At 41.8% G+C, this 24,265-nt stretch overlaps 1 protein-coding gene across 5 annotated transcripts in view; it reads left to right on the top strand.

Moving 5' to 3' along the window:
* The window catches only part of trpc7b (transient receptor potential cation channel, subfamily C, member 7b), a gene marked incomplete at both ends in the record, with an annotated part of 70,921 nt that overhangs the window by 43,692 nt on the left and 2,964 nt on the right, over positions 1-24,265 (top strand). For 3 of the 5 annotated variants that reach the window (XM_080745691.1, XM_080745690.1, XM_080745688.1), the window contains 2 exons: positions 16,516-16,711; positions 17,794-18,021. In XM_080745691.1, the coding sequence (XP_080601817.1) occupies positions 16,516-16,711; positions 17,794-18,021 (424 nt within the window). The remainder of the gene's footprint in view (positions 1-16,515; positions 16,712-17,793; positions 18,022-24,265) is intronic. The other 2 variants (XM_080745692.1, XM_080745689.1) reach the window with 1 other exon arrangement.

Below are 24,265 nucleotides of genomic sequence, written 5' to 3'. Positions count from 1 at the left end.
TTCCTCTTCTGGTTTGTTCACACAGCTGTTTGTGTCTGAAAAGCCTACTAGCTAGCCTACGTTACTATGGTAACCCGACAGTGCAGATCTAAAAGCTCAGAACGCGTCGCGGATGCAATGTGTTGTGAGCGTGTAGATCTGCTCCTTTCAAAGCCATACCCGCTGTGCTGTACGGAGAAGTATAACTCGGGCGGTCAGGCTGTGTCGCCTCTCCACTGTGGAGAGGCGAGTCAGGCGACTTTAGGGAAGATGATTGCAATATTTTGGCTTATCGCCGAACCTTAATTAATAGATACGGGGGTGCGGTAATTACCGCAGTACCGTCGGTAAATGGGAAGACGGTAATCGCGGTAACAAAATGTCGATACCGCCCCAGGCCTAATGTGCACATATTTACACATCAACATAACTCTCTCTTTCTTCTGCTTTACTGTATGTATGTATGTGCACATATTTACACATCAACATAACTCTCTCTTTCTTCTGCTTTACTGTATGTATGTATGTATGTATGTGCACATATTCACACATCAACATAACTCTCTCTTTCTTCTGCTTTACTGTATGTATGTATGTGCACATATTTACACATCAACATAACTCTCTCTTTCTTCTGCTTTACTGTATGTATGTTTGTATGTGCACATATTCACACATCAACATCACTCTCTCTTTCTTCTGCTTTACTGTATGTATGTATGTGCACATATTTACACATCAACATAACTCTCTCTTTCTTCTGCTTTACTGTATGTATGTATGTATGTATGTATGTGCACATATTCACACATCAACATAACTCTCTCTTTCTTCTGCTTTACTGTATGTATGTATGTGCACACATTTACACATCAACATAACTCTCTCTTTCTTCTGCTTTACTGTATGTATGTTTGTATGTGCACATATTCACACATCAACATCACTCTCTCTTTCTTCTGCTTTACTGTATGTATGTATGTGCACATATTTACACATCAACATAACTCTCTCTTTCTTCTGCTTTACTGTATATATGTATGTATGTGCACATATTCACACATCAACATCACTCTCTCTTTCTTCTGCTTTACTGTATATATGTATGTATGTGCACATATTCACACATCAACATCACTCTCTCTTTCTTCTGCTTTACTGTATGTATGTTTGTATGTGCACATATTCACACATCAACATCACTCTCTCTTTCTTCTGCTTTACTGTGTGTGTGTATGTATGTATGTGCACATATTCACACATCAACATCACTCTCTCTTTCTTCTGCTTTTTCACTCATGAATGGATACGGTGGAAATACATACATCCATCTCTCGTTCTTCAATGTTTCAATCACTCGAAGGCACATAATAATTATGTTCTCAGTGCCACATTCATGTACTTATACACACACAGAGACATGCACGTACGCACGCGCGCGCACACACACACACACACACACACACACACACACACACACACACACACACACACACACACACACACACACACACACACACACACACACACACACACACACACACACACACACACACACACACAGGATTATGTGTTGGATGGGTGAGGGATTGGACCTGTCTCTATGTTCTACTCAGCCATGTATGACAAGACCGCCTATAGGGAGAGGAGTAGATAGAGAGAGAGAGAGAGAGAGAGAGAGTGAAGAGACTGAGAGTGAGGTGGAAAGATACAGGTGCTTGTACACTGCACGATTTAGGCCATAGTTTAACTTCATTCATTACATGTCACAATGTGGGACACGAAAAATGTGTCCCACAAGTGTGATCCACTTTGTCAGACTGTGCCTGTTGAACTGAAACAAAAGAGGAATCTAATACACCATGGGGACCTACAGGGATTGGTTTTGTTTAGGATTTGAGGTGTTATGTGTTGTCTCTCTCTTTGAACCTATTGCTTGGAAAAGTAGAGTGAGAAGATTGAATGCATTCAGTCCAACATTCCTTGTCGTACTCCCATCTCCCCACCACATTATCTATACTGTATTTTGTTTGTTGTAACTCAGAAAATCATCGTAGAAATATGAAATCAAACCTCTCTTCTAAGTATAGGCTAATGCATAATAGAGTACTCCAAAGGTCAGAGAATAGGCTTGTTTTGAGGAAACGTAGTGTCAGTATTGATAAAGTGGTGAGCCTGAAGATAAGTAAAAAAGTATTTCTGTGGAATGATGAGAACACCTTTGACATCAAACAGGTTTCCAATAACTCTAATGCCTCTATCGTACCAAGACTGACAAATTGCACTCTTGACTCCCAGGGCAAAATGTTTGTTACCTGAGTGGTGTATGAGGACATATTCTTCATAACAGTAAAGGTTATAATGTTTTTCCATATCTTTGGGAGTATTGGACAATTAGAAGATTTGTGAGTTCTCTTAAAGGGACATAAGGAATACATTCCCATATCTCAAGGGGTTCTTGTCCGCCAGTGAGAGTCATGGACCCACTTGTGTTAGTACGACAATGGCAGGCCCAGTTATAATATATTCGGGAATGTCAATCCCCCATATCTTTGGGTAGTTGCAACATCTTCATACTAAGTCTAGGTTTTTTACCATGCCATATACATTTCGAAAATCCCTTTCAATTTCCCGAATGACTTTCTTGGTAATGTATAGAGTTAACATTTGCATAGGGTTTAGATTAGAAGCAGGGGTAACACATTCATGCAGACCATGAAGGTACCCCTGAAAAAGATCCAAAGTTTTGGATAACTGACATTATGGCTGGGATAAATTCTAAAGGGTTTGTCACAAATGATAATCCACCTCGTCCAAACTATTTTGTGTGTAACCAAGCCTAACTGGATTCCTGATATAGTAATATGGCTTCTAATTGCCTCCGCCAGAGGCTCAATGGCTATATTAAAAATTAATGGAGAAATGGGATCTCCCTGTTAGACAGACCTTCCTTAACTAAATTCTGGGAAAGCATGCGGTTGACCAGCGCACTCACCCTTGGAGAATGATATCCATATTCCGAAGCCTCTCCCAGTCTAATAGGCCTCCCAAGAGTATTCTGGTCTGTGTCAGACAGGGATAGGGAGGTTACGTTTTTCTAAGTTACTCATTCAAGGATGAGTCAGAGGTGTAGAGCTTTTTATAAAAGTTCCCCATTATTTCAGTAAGAGCTGTAGTCTCATTGTGACTCTTCCACAAGTCATCTTTCAGTGAAGATATTTAGTTATGTTTTTATTTCTACCCACTGATAAGCGTGCAAGCAGTCACGCCGGTTTGTATAGAAAATACTGGCCTCCAATTTCTGTGTTAATAGTTGGTTTGAGAGCTGAACGAGTGGCTTCTGTTTCATTATGCAAGGTCTTGGAAGGATTGTTGTTTTTCCAATTCAATCAGATTTGTCATGGCCTCTTTTTTCCTTGCTGAACAAAATGATATGGCAGCTGCCCTAACATTAAGAGTCTCCCATAATATTGAGGGATTGTACGTATGTATTCTACGAAAGCGAGGCTATTCAAAATGGAAGTGCTCAACCGCCAACGGCCTGTGGTGGGCTGACAGAATGGTGGTGTGATCACCAAAGATACATCTATTTGTCTGTGTCTGACAATAGCCTACCTATAGTGCATGTTTCTACCCATTTGGTGGGTAGAAAGCCACATTGACTTCAGAGTCAGCTAGCCTTGGTTTCCAAATCAGCAATGATGTCTTCCTCAGTAGAAAATGCGGATTTCAGCCTCTACTAGTTTCAAATCCTGCATGGATTTTGCCACAAATGCGTAAAGCTTGCTAAAAAGTGCAGACAACTTATCATCCACATCTGCAAGTCTTTTGGTGGTTTCGTTTGCCAGTAAAGCCACATCCACAGGCCAGTTAGCGTCACCATCTTCTAGCTCACTGACCTTGTTAGCCATGCTGTGCTGTCGAGTGACTCGCTGTTGATTTCTGTTGTTGGTCAGTTTGTTTGGATGTTTATCCGTAATATATAACTTTTAAGGAGGCTTGGGTCGGGAGCGAAACAACTTCAACCCTCTCAGTGTGATGTCATCACCGGAACCCATTGGACACGGTCTTGACTTGACAGAAGTAGACAACATCTCCAAATGAGATCTGACAATGCAGTATACCTGTAAACTTGGAAGTTTCTGTTAACACAAACTATCAACTTCCCTGTGTTTCTACATGTTGGTAGCTGTTATGTAGTCTGTCTCACATTCACACTTATTGTAGAACCAAAACTCTGTCGTAACATAGTATTTTGGTTCAAAACAAGCTCCTGGAGGTACTCCAGTTGCCCTTCCATGCCGGACAAGTTCTTCATTTGTCACAGTGCGCAGTGGTCAAAGTTTAGCAAAGTTTAAATTTGAAGCTCAGACCTCTGCGGTGCACTCGGCCGCACGCTTTGCCACTTTGCTCGACAGAGCGGCAAGCCATCCTTGTGTTGAGTAATCCATTGGACAGAATGCATTTTAGAGCGTAGCAGTGTTGTTGCAGTGTTCAATGTGAAAGGTCCATTAGTTAGAGATACACTGGGAGAAGAGGGGGTTGAGAGACAGAGAGGAAGAGGTTTAAGGTGTTTGGATACTGCATGATTTTGGCCATCTTGCACAATCATGTGCAACGGCAAAAAAAGAAGGTAAATTGTGTTTCTCCACCTTGTCAGACTGTGCGGGTTCAATTGAGTCTACCTGTAACCGAAACTATGACCTGTGTCAGCCGACATTAAAGTCAGGGCAATGTTTTGCCTCAAGAAAACAAAACAAGAAAAGAAAAGGTGGAGAATTTGGACCCAGTCTTGATTTAATAGATGAGGACAATGTCGGTTGGCAATTCTCCATAGAGAGCTGATAATATCTTGTGTCATTTTTCACAAAACTGTCTGCTGCACATGAACTAGCAGATAGTGATCGATTTCCTGTGACATGAAACCGATTCGGGACAACACTAAGATGGCTGATATTGTGCAGTGTGTGGTCAGACCGAGCCACAACAGAGAGAGTGTCAGTGAGAAGATATAGAGACAGTGAAACATGTTCAGAGAGAGACAGAGAGAGAAGTAGAGAGACAGAGAAAGGGGTAGAGAGTTATGCCGCAGAGATTTGTGGCATACAGTATGATGATGATGATGATGATTAAAATGGGCTCTTGCCGGTCCGCCGACCACGGCCACATCACTCTGACTCAGACATAACAAACCCGATATGTGCTACTTTTGGTGGTGTCTGTACTGTATGTATGTATGTGGGTGGGCAAGTTGGCACTGTGTCGAGGTGCCAACTTGTGCCTTGTTATTTATATCCGGCCGTGCTTGTTGGTGGTGACGTCACCAAGAATGGTGCCGGAAGTTGCAAGTAACTAGAAATCTGCAATTATGGGAAATTGCGAGTGTGGTGCCGTTTTTGCATTTTTCCATTCAAGTCAATGGGTTTACTTTTTCAAGTCAATGGGGTTGCTGCATAAAGGTGACGTCACTGACCTTATGGAGGAACTTTTAGCGAATGAGGAAGCTGCATAAAGGTGACGTCGCCAAGAATGCTGGTTCCTCATTGGCTAAGAAGTACTCTATAAAGTTGGAACAGAATGGAACAGTGCAATTCTGGGAAATTGCAAGTGTGGTTTCACTGACGTGTCATCGTAGGACATGATGGTGGTAGTGCTGTTCAGTGTAATCTGGTAGTCGTTCTTCCCCAGTTTGAGACAGGCAATAGGAACTGTGGGGGTAGGAGGAGGGGTCTTCACCGAAGATGCAAACATGTAGGTGCCTCTCGAGCACTTCTGAGGAGGTCCAAGCACATCATACTCTCTACTTGCACACTTGTGGGTTTAATAGAAAGTTCCCTTTTTGAACACGTCTTGTATTTATATTATATCTCTGCTGTCGGGCCGAAACCTCCTAACTCCAAAATGTTAATTTTTGGGAAAATGAGCTCAAGTGGAGTTAGGAGGTTTTGACCGAAGGGCTTTTTAGTACTTTTCATTGGTTCAATATTATTTTAACCAACACACAGACGTAAAGGGTGTTCAATAGCACATATTTATGAAAAAGAGAGAGGGCCAATCGGATGGAGTTAACTGGTTTGGCAGAAAGTGTGGAGTTAGGAGGTTTTGTCCCAAGCACCTTTTGCTACTTTCCATTGGTTCAATATTATTTTAACCAACACTCAGCTGTAAAGGGTGTTCAATAGCCCTGATTTATGCCAAAAAAAATCAAAAACCTCAAAAATGGAGTTAAGAGGTTCTGGCCAGACAGTGACGATATATAATGATGTCACTCCTGTCTAATTATTGGACATTATATTGTCCAATCAGAGAAAGGTTAACAACAAATGATATATTGTAATGTCAAGCGAAGAATGACCAATCGTGTCTAACTGGACATCACATTGGACATTACAAAGTTCATGATATTCTTACAACCCGGAAAACATCACTCAGTACGTTTACAAAACACAGGTTCACTTTGCTGGCAAAAAAATCTCGGACCAAATACAATTGCAACGACACTAATTGTGGACTCGCTGAAAGGTGAGACCAGTTATACCAAATAAAGGTCAAGTTTATTCTCCTAAAAAGAAATGACAGTACAAAGGCAGGGCCCTTAGCCAATAAGGAGCAGCGTTCTTGGTGACATCACCACCAACAAGTGCGACCTGATATAAATAACAACAACACGTGGGCTCGAGTCCAGTAGGTTATACCAGTATGTTAAACCAGTATGTTATACCAAAACCTTATAGACCAAGGTTATTCTCCTAAAAAAGAAATGACCCTTAGCCAATGAGGAGCAGCCAAAGGGTAGATCTTTGTGCCCATACATGGTGTTCCATGCGAGCCCACACTGTTTCATAGGAACAGTATTTCTAGTTAAACTAGAAATGTGTTTATAGAAAAATCAGGTCAAAGCTTGATTTTCATACAGGTTCTTCTTTCGTATATCATCGCCATTGATGATTGGTTGACGACATTTTATTTCACAAGATTTCTTGTTACTTAGGGGAGGCCATGGGGTAAAGATGGATTAGATTAAAGACGCATGAACACATTAACCCTTTATATATTTCAATGACTGGAGTCCCCCAGGGGTCTATACTTGGGAGATGGGACCCTATTTTTTCGATATACACCAATCTCACAGCCCATCTACAAGCTCACGTGCAGTGATAAATGTTATATTGCCTATTTTCAATGAACGTTCGCCTATTATGACAGCATGGCCTGAATGGTTATGCTAGTGTTCATCTGGTGCAGCTGTACAGAGACGAGTTTATGGTTTGTCAGAACAATGCTTAACACATGTGTGCCATTTTATTGTGTTTTTTTACATATATTGATTTAAAGTCCTTGCTTTGCTTCGTTGGCACATGGATTCTTTCCTTGTACCCGGGGACCCAGTCACCCAAAATGTGAGATGACCTGTGATGTCATGCCGTACTTTTTATTTCTGTTTTATCTATTAGTTTGGTCATTGAGGTCCACAGAATGAGAGGTCTGCTCTGCCGGAAACATCGTGAAAAAGGTGAAAACTGTGAAAAGTGATGAGTCATCACTTTTTTTCACCGTTTTGTGGGTCCGTTTTTAGCCCAAGGAATCTTTTTCATGAAAAAGAAATTCTTGCAATGGATTCAGAATCATGAAGAACCCCTAGTTTGACCCCTCACATGCTACTTAAAGCAGATTATTTTCTTCTTTTTAAAAGAATATATTTATTTTCCTGTATAGGGAAGTCAATGGGACAGTGAATATACAAATGTATATACAATGTTTCCGGCAGAGCAGACCTCTCATTTTGTGGACCTTAACACATCTGCCGCCTTACACGTTTATAAAAGTTCTATTTTGCCCAGCTATCTACCGCCTTACACGTTACTGTACGTTCTACCGTTTTTGGCCACTGGGGGGCACTGTTCACTAATATATGAGACAGCAATGTGTTCACAGCTCTTTGGGCAGCCTGTGATGCTGATAAAAAATTATAAAAATGTTATTTATGTAATCAGCTTTCTGCACACCTTCTTCAAGATGGCTGCCAAAATGGCCACCATCCACATGCTGTAATTGTTTGTGTGTGTTAATCTAAAAATAGATTTTTCTTGGGGTTGATTATATTTTTCTGCCAACTGCAAGGGGGCAATGGACATCTTCTGAGAGCTTATTTTTTTTCAAAAAATGTTTAATTTTTTTTTTATTTTCATTTTAATTTTTTGTAAAAAGCCGGGCAGTACTAAGATCGATTTTTTTTTAACCCTTGGCAGGCATTGTGTTAATGACCAAACTAATAGATAAAACTGAAAAATAAAAAGTACGGCATGATATCAACCCTATTCCTTGAGCTTTTGGGCCTGTGGGTCCCTGACTATTGTTCATCCTGCCAGGCCATCACTAGTCAAGAAGCTCACGCTGTGAATACGATTTAGACACAAACACTGCGTCACACCGAGGCAAGCTGAGCTAAACAAGTCTAGACTATGCCCACCGTTTGCTTACATCCAATTAAACCCAAGGACACGAACATTTAATTTGACACAAATGGATAACACAGAGAGAAAGAGAGAGTCAGGCAAGCATGCAAGAGGGAGGGAGGGTGATGCTGCCGGTGCAGTGAATGAGAGAGAGAGAGAGAGAGAGAGAGAGAGAGAGAGAGAGAGAGAGAGAGAGAGAGAGCGAGAGCAGGGCCAAGCAAGCTACCTCATTTGACTGAATGCTGTGGATTCTTCACCATAGGGAGGTTGGTTGAAAGGTGGAGGTTGGAGTGTGTGTGTGTGTGTGTGTGTGTGTGTGTGTGTGTGTGTGTGTGTGTGTGTGTGTGTGTGTGTGTGTGTGTGTGTGTGTGTGTGTGTGTGTGTGTGTGTGTGTGTGTGTGTGTGTGTGTGTGTGTGTGTGTGCGCGCGCACACACACGACTCTTATCAGGAAATACAGAGGTTGATGATGGAGAGGTAGAGAGAGGCAGAGAGACAGAAAGAGAGATGAAGGGGTGAAGAGGCACAGAGCAAGAGACATGGGAGAAAAGGCAGAGGAGTGTGAGAGAGACACGAGCGGGGCAATTCGGGGTGGGGGAAGTAATATTGAAGAGGAGAATAAATAAAGACAGATACAGTACACAGAGCCAGAAATGCCTAATTAATTCTCCGTTGTAAGCTGGTGTTGCATGCCAATGCATTGGCGGACGGACGGACGGACGGACGGACGGACGGACGGACGGACGGACGGACGGACGGACGGACGGACGCATACAGCCGGCATTAGTTGATGTCACAAGCAAACAGTAGTAGATCAAACAGTAGTACTGTAGATGCACACATTTGGGAAACTCAGCAGTAAGTGTTTCAGGATACAGATCAGGATACAGGATGCATCGTCTCCTCCATGTGTGACTGCGAATTATGAGCAAGGAGAGGGAAGCACACACATCTCCAAAAAAAAATTCAGGTGCCGAACCAAAGAATACACACCATAGGAAGAAGAGAAGTCTGCACACTGTTCAGCAGCTCCAGCGACAATTTTATTTTAAAGAGAAACAACGTGACTGTGAATTATCACAGACATTGAACAGAATTTAACCAGTGTCTTAGCTCATGGCTTGGGCAATCCTGCACTTCTTTCATCGTGTCTCGGTGGCAGACACAATCAATCAGACTTTTTATTATTATTATTTTTGTATACCTTTTTTGTTTATTAAGGAAAACAGAAACAACATCACCAAATGCACATAAACAGGACAAACTAAGACTACCTATACATAACTACACATCCAAAGCTTTGGACCAGTTATCCACAGTGTCAGCTCTGGCACCGTTCGTTCTGGCAGTAGAACGCTCAAGTAAGAACAATTAAGTCAGATTGTCTTCAAATTAATTGCGACTATAGGTCGCAGTTTAGTATGAAAACGGTCACATCGTGTCACGTCTCCATGTTACGTCTCCGTGTCTGCTCTGACATCACCGAGATGTCAGGGGAACCACACTAACACAATCCCTTTTATGCCCATATATGGAGATTCCTGTCATCAATATTACGCCCATATCTAACAGGACTTCATATGGGAATGCCCTTATATAGAGGAAGACAGCCCATATCTGTGTGGCTGCTTCTACAGACAGGGATCTCCATATCTATCTATCTATCTATCATATCAGATGTGATAGACGTCATAGGACTTTCACATAACGAATAACTGAGTAAGCATGTTTGGGGTCTCACAGCATATCTCCATATAAATGGATCTCGACATATGGGTATCAGGGGTCTCCATATATGCGTAACTGGTCCAATATACATCACTGGCCAGATGGCCAAGACATGGCGCGACCTCGACTGGTAGTCGGTTCAAACTAGTTTTTGACCATTGTTCTCTTAGCAGCAGTTGAGGCAGCCAATATTATGCGTTTGTCATGAAAGGTTAACTGAATATTTGGGTTATAACCAATAAGGAAAAGGGCTTTGCCAATGATTGTTACAACGATCTCCCGATGCATCGCAGGGTACACCATATGTTTTGAGTGCAAATAGACAATCATGAACCCACAGTGTGTGTCCAGCACTCACACACACATTGCCATGACTCAGGGTTGCTTGGTATAAGACATGTGTGTGTGTGTGTGTGTGTGTGTGTGTGTGTGTGTGTGTGTGTGTGTGTGTGTGTGTGTGTGCGTGTGCGTGCGCGCGCGCAGCCTTTTTATATTAAGTTAACTCATGTGTCTGTTCTGATGAGTGGATGGAAAGCAGAGGAGTGTGTATGAGAGAAGGGAGGAGACGAGAGAGGAGTGGATAGTGTATGAGAGAGGGGGAGTGGAGCCTCTCAAACCTGTCTCTGGATTGACTGATGGCAAGAAGATATGAGATGCAATATTTTGCTGGGGAGAGAGAGAGTAAGAGAGAGAGAGGGAGAGAGAGCAGGAGAGAGAGAATGTGAATGGGTGGGGACTTTCATTATGTCTCGAACATTTCTTTTTGATTTGATCTGAAGGGAGAATTTTGCTGCCGATGGTAAATAAAAAGAGAGGACAGGGGAGAGAGAAATACGAGGAAATAAGGAATAAAGGACAGATAAACATGATTAGACAGCAGAACCGCGAGAAGCGCACGCCAGGGAGAAGACGGCAGGCAATATGGAGAGAATATAATGGGAGAGAACACACTGTAAGAAAACAGGCAGAGAGAAAATAAGCAAGAAAACAACACAGAGAGAGAGAGAGAGCAATAAAGAGAGAGAGAGCAATATTGTGAAAAGGAGGGAGTGAAAAGGGGGTAATAATCGGAAAAAGAGAGACAGGATTCCATTGTTTTCACAATGAACGGAGTCTGTAACCTTACAATAAAGAACTGAATTGAATTGACAGGCATGCAGACGGACACAAGGGGTGTACTGTAGGAGGCATAAACATATAGACAGAAATTGTGAGGTATGTAGCAGACATAGATAGAGACAGATGCTGTGAGGGAGGTAGGAGACATATATATAGTAGAGTAGACAGACAGACACGGTGTGACACATGGGAAACATAGAGACATGGGCCCTATTTTCCCTAAACTTCTTTGTCTTTTTTTTACTATTTTGAGAACCTTTTTTATATACACATAGTTCAAATAGTTGATCTACAATACAAACTCACAATGTATCGATGTAGATTGGCTATTTGAAGTATGTTTTGAGCTTGTAGATCTGCAATTTTCAAAAAGAAAAACATATAATATATATATATATATATATATATATATATATATATATATATATATATATATATATATATATACACACAGTATTATCTTTTTACTTAATATATAATATATATACATTTGAAAAATTGAAATGGGACATACTGCATAATGAGTACTTTTACTTTTGGTACTTTAAGTACATTTTGATGCCAATACTTTTGTACTTTTATTCAATTAAATTGCAGCATTGATACTTATATAGGGCTGAAGTGGTTAATGTATGTTTTGTAATCATAATAGAAATCTACAAAGTAACTATACGTTTTCAAATAAATGTAGTGGAGTAAAAGTACAACATTTGGATCCGAGATGTAGTGGAGTAGAAGTAGTGTAGTGGAGTAGTGGAAATAGAAGTATTGGAAATTGGAAATTCTCATTATGTATAGTACTAATCCCTCAAAATGTTTACGTAAGTACAGTATAGTACTTAAAGCTATACTGTGTAAGTTGTTCAACTAGTGGTCAGTAGCGGTATAGCAAACCGCGGTTGCGTCTGCTTTTTCCGGCCGTTTTTCGCCACGGACCGGGCCCTCAGACCACCGCGTCCGCCTCGCCTCGCCGAGATGCATCCGTAGAGGTCTCTCGTGTCCCTCTGCGGACAGGCGTTGGGGAGTTACAGGCTAGACTCCTAGACCAGCGTAAACACTGCTGTTGAAGCAAGCTACTTCCTGAAGAGACGCAAGACGCGCTGTGATTGGCCGGCAGTGTATGATCTGCGCTGTGATTGGCCGGTATGGAGACACATATATGTAATTTTGTCGGGAAATGCAACCCCCCTCACAGCCACACGGGCTCAGTAGAACACATATAAAGAAAAGGCTTTTGGGGCTGAAATTAACAGAGTGGGTGTTCTAAAACTTTAGCGATTTAATAGTTAGGACAATTTTAAGATTTGTTTTATTAAAAAAAAGTTACATAGTATAGCTTTAAGTAAATCTACTTAGTTACTTTACACCACTGAGTGGAGGTAAATCTACTTAGTGACTTTACACCACTGAGCGAAGGTGACTCACCAGTCTCCCACATACCCAAATACATGCGTACGCAGAACACACGCACGCATGCACGCACGCACACACACACACACACACACACACACACACACACACACACACACACACACACACACACACACACACACACACACACACGTACACACACACACACACACGCACGCACGCACGCACGCACACACACACACACACACACACACACACACACACACACACACACACACACACACACACACACACACACACACACACACACACACACGCGTGCACGAGCGAGCGTGCACACAGCACATCATGTGTCCATCTGCTGCTTGTTAATGTGCCGTCCTGCAGGGGTTTCTTAGTGTGTGGGTGGAGGAAGAAGAAGAAGAGAGATGGAGGGTTGCTTAGTGGGTGGAGGAAGAGAGACGGAGGTATAGCCTGGGAGAGGGAAGGAGGAATGGAGGAGCCTCCAGGCAGTATAGCCTCCTCTCTTTGGTTCCGTTTACCCCTCTATTCCGCCTTCCCTACTTTCCTTCCCATTGACACTGCGTGTGTGTGTGTTCGTGCGTGCGCGTGTGTGTCCAGTATGCTGTGAGCAATCTGTTGGGAGCTGCCAGTCTTAATAACATAATAACACTGTCCATCTCTCACCAGATACCCACTGTCCCTGTTGACTCACTGTCATTATGCTGTCATCATCAGACACGCGCGCAGGCACGCACACACACACACACACACACACACACACACACACACACACACACACACACACACACACACACATTTTATATTGTGCTTTAGTGACAGATAGCCTGGCACTAGTCAGAGTAATAATATATAAGTAGACTTGGGAACCAGCGGTCCCCGGGCCATGTGGTTCATCAAGAGCCTATCTCCTGTTTCCTTAGTGTGAGTCAGCTTGAGGTATAAGTACCGTATGTCCCCTGGATGTGACGCTAGTATGTCACAGGGACATGGGCAGAGTCAAGGCAGTGATATCATACAGTACAGTAGGTAGAACACCTTGAATATTCTCACGGCAATCTAGCACATTCTCTTAAAATTGTAATCTGTAACTTTAAATGATATCACTCTGGTTTCTATAGTGGTGGTGCTCTAAGGATATTAATGTCAGTCAGTCAGTTGGGTGGGTTGGTTGGTTTGTTGGTTGGATTTCCTTCATGCTCCCTGGAGAATGAATCTAACTGATTTTGGTGACCCCATGGCATTTCTTTCAGCACATCTGGGTGTTCAACAGGGGGTCTGGAATCCCTAGGTGGTTGTCAGAGTTACTACAGGAGGACTGCCAAATCTTTGTGGAATAGGATTTATTTTCTTTTTAAATAAACCGTTAGTGAAATTAGACACGCACGCACGCACGCACGCACGCACGCACGCACGCACGCACACACACACACACACACACACACACACACACACACACACACACACACACACACACACACACAGAGGAAGGAACTGCATATCACTGAGACCATTATGATTTCCTAGAGAAGCTGTTCACGCTCCCAGCTCTTGGATTGTGTGTTTGGGTGAAAGCATTCCAGCAACTGCATCAGTATGCAGTGTGTCGGGTATGGAGCAGTCCCTGAGAGAATGTCAATGGTACATTAATGTTGTCTGGAACAAAGCCAACTCATTGTATTTCCTCTCAGTGGGAAGGTGAGATTCAAAAATAGTCTGCATAGGCCCATTAGGGATCAAGAGCCAGAACAGAGAGAATGATCCGATTAAAACAGATAATTGGGGTGATAATGTACTCAGGAGAGAGGCAATAATGCTCTTATTCAGTTTGTCTCAGGAGAAAGCATGCTGTGTCTTGTAATGGACACGCTTAAGGGAAGCGAGGGAAAGAGATTCAAAGAGGTTCACTTACTCATACTATTTGCTGTGAAATGTTGGTGTAACATGCTCTGGAGACTGCTAAAAATAACAACATCATAATAATGGGGAATAATAAGGTAAAGTCCACGACCAAGCAGTGGTGCACGCATTCAGAGCATCACAATCTGAGTTCCCAGAGGTAATTTATTCCGCCACTAGGGGGCGAAAACTGAAAATTAAGAGCATCACAACTGGATCTGTCGAGTTTCGAGCCACGGTTTCTGGTTACGAAAAATCTTCACCTTATGTACAACATCATCCACCCACCACTGTTTCTATGAAGCAACTTCTGTAAACACATTGATGTAATTTCTGATACTACCTTGTAACATTGTAATATTTCAATCAACCTCACCTAACACATCTTGCGGAATATACAGTATTCTTCTGAAGTCTGACTTCTCTTGCCATTACCTCTTCCCATTTCATCCATTGTTTATATTCTGGATGGCAGAGGTCCCATATCTTCGGGTTTGAGGGCAGTATTCTGTCCAGAAGTACTGTACATAGCCTACTGTTTTCTCTAAGTTCAACACAAACTTTTATTACCACATGGGCTCCCTGTTCTGGAATCGTAGTATAGATCCCTGGCCGACCCTGGTCAAGCAAATACATAGGGTTGGAGTTCAACCACAAAGACAAAGAACTGTGTTATCGATTGTCATGACTGATGCAACAGCAGAGACCTCAACACCTATTCTGTCCACACAGACCTGTGTTCTGGCTGCAGAACAATACCTTGAGGACATAAACACTGTCTCGCCCATCAGGCAAACACACCTCAATGAAATGCTGCAACTGAATCCCTCCATGATGCAACAGACACCGTGGTGGAGACTATTCGTCTGTTCTGAGCAAGCTGAAGTTTAACAAGTTCTTGCTTTGACGCACTAGAAAAGATAGTAGGACAGTAGTCAAGACTTGACAGAAGTAGAGATTGTATGACTAGTCTAATTGTTGTGTTAGTTAGCAGATGAGCACTTCTTGATGGCAGAGATGCATTACTCGTTTTCACCACCTGATTGGTATTATTGTTAATCTGAGTGGACCATTCATCGATAGTGACACAAAAAGTTTGACTTTTTTAACCTTCAGTGGTAGCACCCTGCAAAGATTATTTGTTGATCTGTCCTGAGAGCATATAGAGCCTACAGTATTACCATGCATTTATTTATACATTCAACTTCAAATTTTCCATGATCCATTCAGAAACCAGCATTAACTCAAGTTGAAGAATCTTCTGTGTGTGTGTGTGTGTGTGTGTGTGTGTGTGTGTGTGTGTGTGTGTGTGTGTGTGTGTGTGTGTGTGTGTGTGTGTGTGTGTGTGTGTGTGTGTGTGTGTGTGTGTGTGTGTGTGTGTGTGTGTGTGACAGAGAGACAGCGAGAAAGAGAGAGATTCTAAGAGAAATGGATGATGGGAGGATATTGCATTTAAATTGGATATGACTCATCAGGTATTTCATCAGTGCCACCCCATAAACCCTGCTATTGGGATGTTTTAGTGGACTTTTGTGTGTGTGTGCGTGCTTGAGTGCATGTGTGCAGGGCATGATGTTTGTTTAACTATGTGTGTTTATGCATATGTACTGTAAGGTACACATATCGTTACTGTCGGGCAGAAACCTTGTATCTCGAAGTTTCAAATTAGTTTTTTCTTAAAGTAAAACCCTACTTCATCATACAAGACTGTAGTACAAAACTAGCGAAAATGCGAGGCGTTGTGTGTTTGTAGATCGGCTATTTTCACTATCTTAAATCATTTCTAAAATGATAGATACAAAACGGAACGATTTCGGACATATAAGGTTTCCACCCGACAACAACGATATACTAACCCTGATATACTAGTCCCTCTCTCTCTCTCTCTCTCTCTCTCTCTGCACATTCACCTACATGTCTCTCTTTCTCTTGATCCCGTGCAGGGTGGAGGAGAGCTTCAAGACCCTGTTCTGGTCCATCTTTGGGCTGTCTGAGGTGATCTCGGTGGTGCTGAAGTACGACCACAAATTCATCGAGAACATCGGCTATGTGCTGTACGGGGTCTACAATGTCACCATGGTGGTGGTGCTGCTAAACATGCTGATAGCCATGATCAACAGCTCCTACCAGGAGATAGAGGTACGTGCACGGGACGGACGGTCCAGAAGGAGATCACATGTCAGTTATTTAACCCATTTAGGCCTAGAATTAGAAGGATTCAAAAGACACTTATAGAATCGGGTCAAAATTCTAATGTTCACGACTTTTCAAAAATAGCAGATCTACGAGCTCGCAGCGCGGCACTCTGTGAGCTTGTATATCTGCTATTTTTCAATAGTTAAAGCATAAAATAATGATACACAAAATGTGTACCCGTTCTAAATGGGTTAAAATAAAACCAAAGGGACCCGTAAGTTTCATTTTACGCTCTCAAGACTTCTCCATCTGCACTACTTAATATACAAGAAGTCTATACAATTAGCGAATATAGAAGAATTGTTATTTTGATCAAAATGTGCCTGTAGTGTTCTTTCTCCTACCACAATACAGCATGCCTTTGTGGACAAAGTCTTATCCAACGATAACAAAACATTCTTTTCGTTTTGAGTCTGAGAGGATAAATCTCATCTAATGGTCGGCACAAATGCCGGCCTTGATATGAACATGGTTGATTAAGTGCGAAAAATAAAACTGCAGCAGCAGCAATTGATAAATGGATTTAAAAATAAATAAATAAAGCAATAACAGAAATTTACTGTGAAGGCAGCACAACACATTTATTTTCAGTATATTGATTTTTGGTTTTTAGGCTTGGTAAGAAGTCATATTGAAAAAGGAGTGCTCATTTTCATCGAGTTCACCCACGAGAGGTGCGCAAGTGGGACATATCATCCTTCAGTCTACCTTCAAGGCAGTCCTACTAAAAAGGTCTTTAAAGTCCTTAAATTGTCACTTTAGAAATGTGCAGATACCCAGTATACACTTATACTATATGTTGGTCTGTTTACTATTTAGTGAAAAAACAAATGTTAACATTTAGCTAAACATCTGGGGACACCCAAAAATAATGTGGGGCCACAGGGTGAGAACCATTGTTTTATACATTGGTTATTCAAAAATAGCAGATGTACAAGCTCACAGTGCGGCACTACGTTTTGGAAGGAAGTATTTCCCTGCGCTAATACAGAGAGCCCTCTTCTCCTCTCCCTCTGTGTGTGCAGGAAGATGCTGATGTGGAATGGAAGTTTGCCCGGGCCAAGTTGTGGCTGTCCTACTTTGATGAGGGCCGCACCCTACCAGCCCCCTTTAACCTGGTGCCCAGCCCCAAGTCCTTCTTCTACCTGGTCCTACGTATCAAGTCCTGCCTGGTACGCCTCTGCAAGGCAAATGGCCATCGCCATGACAACGAGACGGAGATGGGGATGCTCAACTCAAGGCACATGGTCAGTGTATACTAATAACCAAAGTACATGAAATGGGAGGTTGTATGTGCATTACGAAAAGCAGTATAAGTCCATATTTGAATTTTTTTGAATATATATATTTTTGGATTTACCAGACTGTAAACCACAAACTAGTCATTTTAATCTGTTAAATTGTTAATGCAATCCCCCCTCATTTTTTTTAATTGTCGGTTTTAATGTTATCTGCTCCCTTTCTCTGCTGAATATTGCTTGTACGGACTTAGACTGTTGTTAAACAAACTGCTGGAGATATACTGTTTTTCCACTTTCCATAAGAAGTAAAAAAATCAAACCTCGGTTCGAAGTGAAGCGGTGGACAGATAAAACCTCTATTCTGAATGTATTTTTCATCTGTTTTGATAATCTGCAATAGATACTGCATGTACAAGACAGATAAACCCTGAAGGCCAAATTATCATGTGAAGCTTGACCAATCCTCAAAGTATCCATTCATCTAACCGGGAGGGACACCACACATTTTGCTTTTTGAAAAAGCCTATTCATTCTGGACTGATATTTTACACGTACGGGACAGGAAAAACCTGTTCATTCTGGCCTGGAGTAACCATATATGGACATAAGGTAACATACTTTGTGTTTTTGAAAAACCCTGTTCATTCTGGACTGAGATCACCATATATGGTAATTAAACGGACATTCTGTGGGACAGAAAAAACCTGTTCATTCTGGCCTGGAGTGACCATATATGGACATAAGGTAACATACTTTGTGTTTTTGAAAAACCCTGTTCATTCTGGACTGACATCACCATATATGGTAATTAAACGGACATTCTGTTTTTGAAAAAGCCTGTTCATTCTGGACTGAAATGACCATATATGGGCGTGATACACACAAAGCCATTCATTGGAAGCGGTTTTCACCGCTTCAAAAATGAGAGGGGAGTACATTAAGATTTTAAGAGATTAAAAACTTCTAGTTTGTGGTTTACAGTCTGGTAAATCAAACAAATATCTTTATCCAAAATTTAAAAATACGGACTTAGACTGTTATTCGTCTCAGGTACTCAATTAACGGCTAGGAATGAGGTTAAATTCTTTCATTCAAAACAATTATCCCGAGCCCAGAACTTAAAATCAGTAAATCAATAGTATAATTGTTGCCGAAACAGTCAGGAAAACAAAGTTATTCAGTTGGATAATTCAATATAGCATATATGAATTTGAAAAGTGAGTCACATCTACTAATGCTTAATAGGTATTCTTTCACTTCATCTCAATTTCACTTGTTTATTTTCTTAGAAGAGAAGTCCTCTTGCACACCTACTAGGACAGGTGCGTCGGAACGGTGAACTTGATGATGAAAGGAGGAAAGGAGTCCGGCACACTGTCTTCACTTATACAAAAACTTTAATAGGCAACGTTTTGGTCTCTTCAGACCTTCATCAGGCATAAAGAAGCAGCTCGCATCAAGCCAGCTATATAACATGTCTAGGGAGGGTGGGGGCCAATCAAATCCATACACCACTCCGTTACCAAGGTGAGGGGCGGCCCTTACAGGTAAGTGCAGGTGGTATTTTTGCCCACAGACAAATCTTATTCTAAGGGAACAAGTATAAAAAAGCCACAAAAAAGTTAAATCAGTCAGTAGAAAAAAGGTATTAAGGTATTACAATTAAGAATAAATATACCATCTATCTACTACTGTCTACTGTAATAAATACCAACAAAAGTATATAAGGCCTCTAGGGGACTTGTTATCCAATTGATGTGCTTGTGGTCAGGCCAATTACATTAAAGGTATAAGGGTCTGGCCCACAAGTAGCCATCAATCGGACATCACATAAAAAGACAGTAATATTGAATATAACCACACATGTATCAAAAAGAAAAGCCCCAAAGCATATATAGTCTGGAAAAGTCATAGCATCACATTTAATAAAAGTTCATCATTTAGACCTTTTGGGGCCAAGGTGTCACAAGAAAATATCCCAAAAGCCTCCCTTCTCTTTAAAAGGAGACCATGATTTCCCCCTCTGGGTGGCAAGGAAACTGCTTCAATACCAACAAAGCGTTGGGAAGCTATATCATGCTTCATATCATTACAATGTACAGCTACTGTACAGGTTAATGCCTGTCATTCCTCTGAATAGAACTTTTATGTTCGCTGATTCTGGTTTTTAATTTCCTGGTGGTCTTGCCTATATATAGGCCAGGCCACAGGGGCAGCGAAGCATACAGATCACATGTGTGAAAGCACATGGGATTACGCTTTTGATGGGGAATTTTTTGCCAGTCACTGGATGTTAAAAAAAACGATGCTTTGCTGGTATTATTGCATTGTGTGCAGTGGCCACAAGGGTAATTACCATTGGGAATAGGGCTGAGCAGGGTCTGTATAGATTGCGCTGGTCTGCCACTAAAAACATTGCTTTAATGAGGGAGTCTCGTATGTTTCTCCCACATTTATTAACAAAAAGGGAGAAATTGGAAAGTTTGTGATATTTCCGGAATGGACTGAGAATGAGGAGAGTAAGTGATGATACATGTAACTGAAAAATGCTTGTCCTGTTGTGTACTCTTTTTCTTTTTTAATAAATCAGACTGGGTTTTATTTAAAGCTGAAGTAAATCCCTGCTCAACCCATTCTGACGGGTAGCCCCTTTGAATAAAGCGTTGTTTAATTTCCACAGATTTATTCAAATAGTCATCTGTGGTATGACATATCCTCCGGAGTCTTAAAAAATGGCTTTTAGGCAAACCTTTCTTAAGGGTAGTTGGGTGTGCGCTCTTGGCTAGCAAAAGGGTGTTCCTGTCTGTCTCCTTTCTGTACAAGGTGGTTGATAAGCCACCATCACGCCGCCAGTGTGCGGGACTCCTTTCCTCCTTTCACTTGTTTATTTTCCAAACTCATCTTGTGAGTGTTTTCCATAAATCTTTGCCTAACAATTAATAAGACAGGCCTAATAATATAACACGTCATTTCCCTGTTGATATTTGTGTTTGTTCGTGGTAACATTGTTGAGCCATACTAGCCGCTCCAATACGTGACTTTGTGTGTATGTGGGGAAAATAAGTATTTTCTTTCCGCCTAAGTATTCTTTCCCTTTTCTGATTGGACAATATAATGGATTTGAGGATTGGTCAAGCTTCATGTGACTTCGCAATATACTGTATACCCGTATTTTCCGGACTATAAGGCGCACTTAAAAGCCTTTAATTTTCTCAAAAAACTACAGTGCGCCTTATAGTCCAGTGCGCCTTATATATGGATCATTCATTGACATTGACATTCCCTTTAGCACAGCTCCATCTGTTGGATGCATAACGCAACAGTAGCGTCTATTATGTGCGCCTTATAGTCAGGTGCGCCTTATATATGAAAACAGTTTGAAAATAGACCATTCATTGACAGTGCGCCTTATAGTCAGGTGCGCCTTATAGTCCAGAAAATACTGTATATATAGTATATATGACTATATGAATATTCTTCTGGAACAGTATCTTCTAGTGTGAAGTGTGATGTGAGCATTGCTTACTTCACACAGGTGTGGTTTATTAGTCATTTTCACAGGATTTTGTGAAATAGAGATTTTTTTGATGCATTGAAATGCATCAGATTTCTCAGGAGTGTAATGGGTAACTTACTTAGGCCATCGGCGACTCTTCTCCATCCAAAACGGCTTTGGCTGTCCTTTCTGCCTCTCCCCAGCTGGTTCCCTGTCTCTTCAGCTCCGCCTCACTGTCCCGCCTTCAGGTGTTCATAGGCTGCCCTCTCTTCCACTTCCCCTGGCCTGGGGGTTCCAAGCCGGGGCCTGGCATGTAGTACTAGCTGCCGGTTTCCTCAGGATGTGACCGATCGATCCCCACTTTCTTCTCCGGATCTGTTTCTCCACTGTCTCCTGTCTCCCTTTCATGCAGAGTTCCTCATGTTTGAGCGGTGCTACTGGAAGGAGCTAAGCTCCAACATCTGGCTTAGTCCGGTTCCCAAAAGATCTCCGGTCCCCCAAAAATGTCCGGGCTCTGAAGGGTGGCTTACATCTGGCCTACATCTTGGCACAAACCTCCCAAAGTTTGTTGTACACCCAGGGTCCCATTGGCCAAGCTTCACAGGACGCACTGTGATTGGCCAACTTGATTGACACTTAACGAAATGATGAACTCATAAATAGCACCACACACTTCACACTAGGTGTGATTTTTGTTTGGCCACCTGATCCTGAAAATGCGCTTCAGACAGCTGTTAATGAAAGTGTGGATCTTTTGCAATGTCCTTTTTGTTGTCCTCCACGTCTCTGAAAAGGGAGACAATTAAGGAGAAAGGTCAAGCTCATTGTGTAGACAAGAATGGAGTGTAAAAATTGATTGGTTCTTGTGTGCAAAGTTGAGGTCAACTGATTGCAGTGTGTTTGTTTGTCTTACACTTACCGCTAATATTTTCAGAAATCTTCAAACAATATCAAAACCGTTCCACAGATTTCTTCATTTTCAAATAAGTATAGTATAAGATATCCTCTCTAACAGTCTGGGTTACTGTACATTCCCACCTCCAGACGACTTTCTCTTTTCCACACTGTGTCTGTTGTTGTCTCTGTCTCAAGGTTTCTTTCTGTACAAAAGTCAATGAAAGAGAGAACGCAAGAGAAAAAAGCCTTATGTAGACAAAATAGCATAGGTCATTTAACACTGAAGCAATCTCACCAAGTGCCCTGTCAACTAACGTATTCAGTTGGAGACCTCATCTTTAATGGCTTGCCTCAGTGCTTTGGGTAAGCTATTAGCCAGGCCATTGGACCTGCTTGTTCATGGGCAAATACGTGGGAAGGTTTGGTCCACTACCTCCGTTGGTACATGCACAAGTCATGCTTGGCACTGACGGTCTGACCATAGAGCCAGGCAGGTGTGGAGAAAAAACATTCATAATATAAACAGTATTCTGTAGGCCCGGCGTGAAACATGTCAAGAGGGTAAATCCTTCTCTTATTTCCCCGACTCGCTCTCCCTTTTCCATTTATTTCTGTCAGCAGAGGTTAACATCAGTTCCTTTCAGGGGTTTGACGAATCATCACAGTTTGGTGCCACATTTTGGTTGCCATGCCAGTAACTACATACCCAAATATTGGCAGCATAATATGGCCAACCCGAGGCTGTGTGTGTGTGTGTGTGTGTGTGTGTGTGTGTGTGTGTGTGTGTGTGTGTGTGTGTGTGTGTGTGTGTGTGTGTGTGTGTGTGTGTGTGTGTGTGTGTGTGTGTGTGTGTGTGTGTGTGTGTGTGTGTGTGTGTGTGTGTGTGTGTGTGGGCGTGTGTGTGGGCGCGCATGTGTGTGTGTGTACATAAGAGTTAATATGTTCCTGTGTAAATGCATGCATGTCAGTTACACTGTACGTACAGTATATGCACATGTATTAGCCTTGGTGGAGTAATTCATATACAGTTTGATGAGCATGCCTGTTTGGGGAGTGTAGGCTATTTTCCCACAACATATAAATATGGATATGTATATACCTATGGATATGTGCGTAGGTGTACCCGGCAAATAGGATTTTCAAGCATCTCACTGTAAATAGACAGAGACAGCAGAGGAAAAGCAGGTCACTGATCCAGAAAGCAGTTGGGAAAACCCAAGACTAACGTTGTCTTAGACTATTTAGAGATACATAACTGAGTTATGAGAGTATAACTTACTTTAGGATATGTACCATGAAGAACTGAAATAGCCTTAATTTAATTAGGATTTCACATTAAACGACATTAAAGAATTGTGTTTTTCCCCTGTCTTTTTTCAGAGAGCCCCAATAACATCACATCATAGATGATTACTGGACAAAAGGCAATGTGAACTACACAGTCTGTGCCTTAGACACATCAGTCCTAGACTCCTAGCATCTCTATTCTGGGCATATCATAGACGTAAATAGGCAAACATTCAGAGACAATGGCTGAACATTCAGTGAAAAAAGCACATCTGCAAGCTAACTGTAGTGAGCTTGTAAATTGGCTACCCAGTCAATGAAGTACGCTATATAGCGCTGTCGCCTCACAGCTAGAAGGTACCGGGTTCGATTCACGCAAAGGGTTCTATCATCCAAAGAAATCGCTCCATTCCAATCGCAAATCCCAAATGATGATACAGTCACCTGTTCAGCTACACAGAAGGCAGGAGGACTCTAAGCCCTGGTCGTGGAAATACACAAATAAATAAATAAATAGCCCAGCCAAACACCATGCAGGGACACTTCATTCAAACCACACTGTCCCCCAAATATCCC

Source organism: Nannobrachium achirus, assembly GCF_963921795.1.
Source record: "Nannobrachium achirus genome assembly, chromosome: 17".
NCBI classification, from domain to species: domain Eukaryota; kingdom Metazoa; phylum Chordata; class Actinopteri; order Myctophiformes; family Myctophidae; genus Nannobrachium; species Nannobrachium achirus.
The sequence above is the reverse complement of the archived record's forward strand: the minus strand, read 5'-3'. Positions and strand labels throughout refer to the sequence as shown.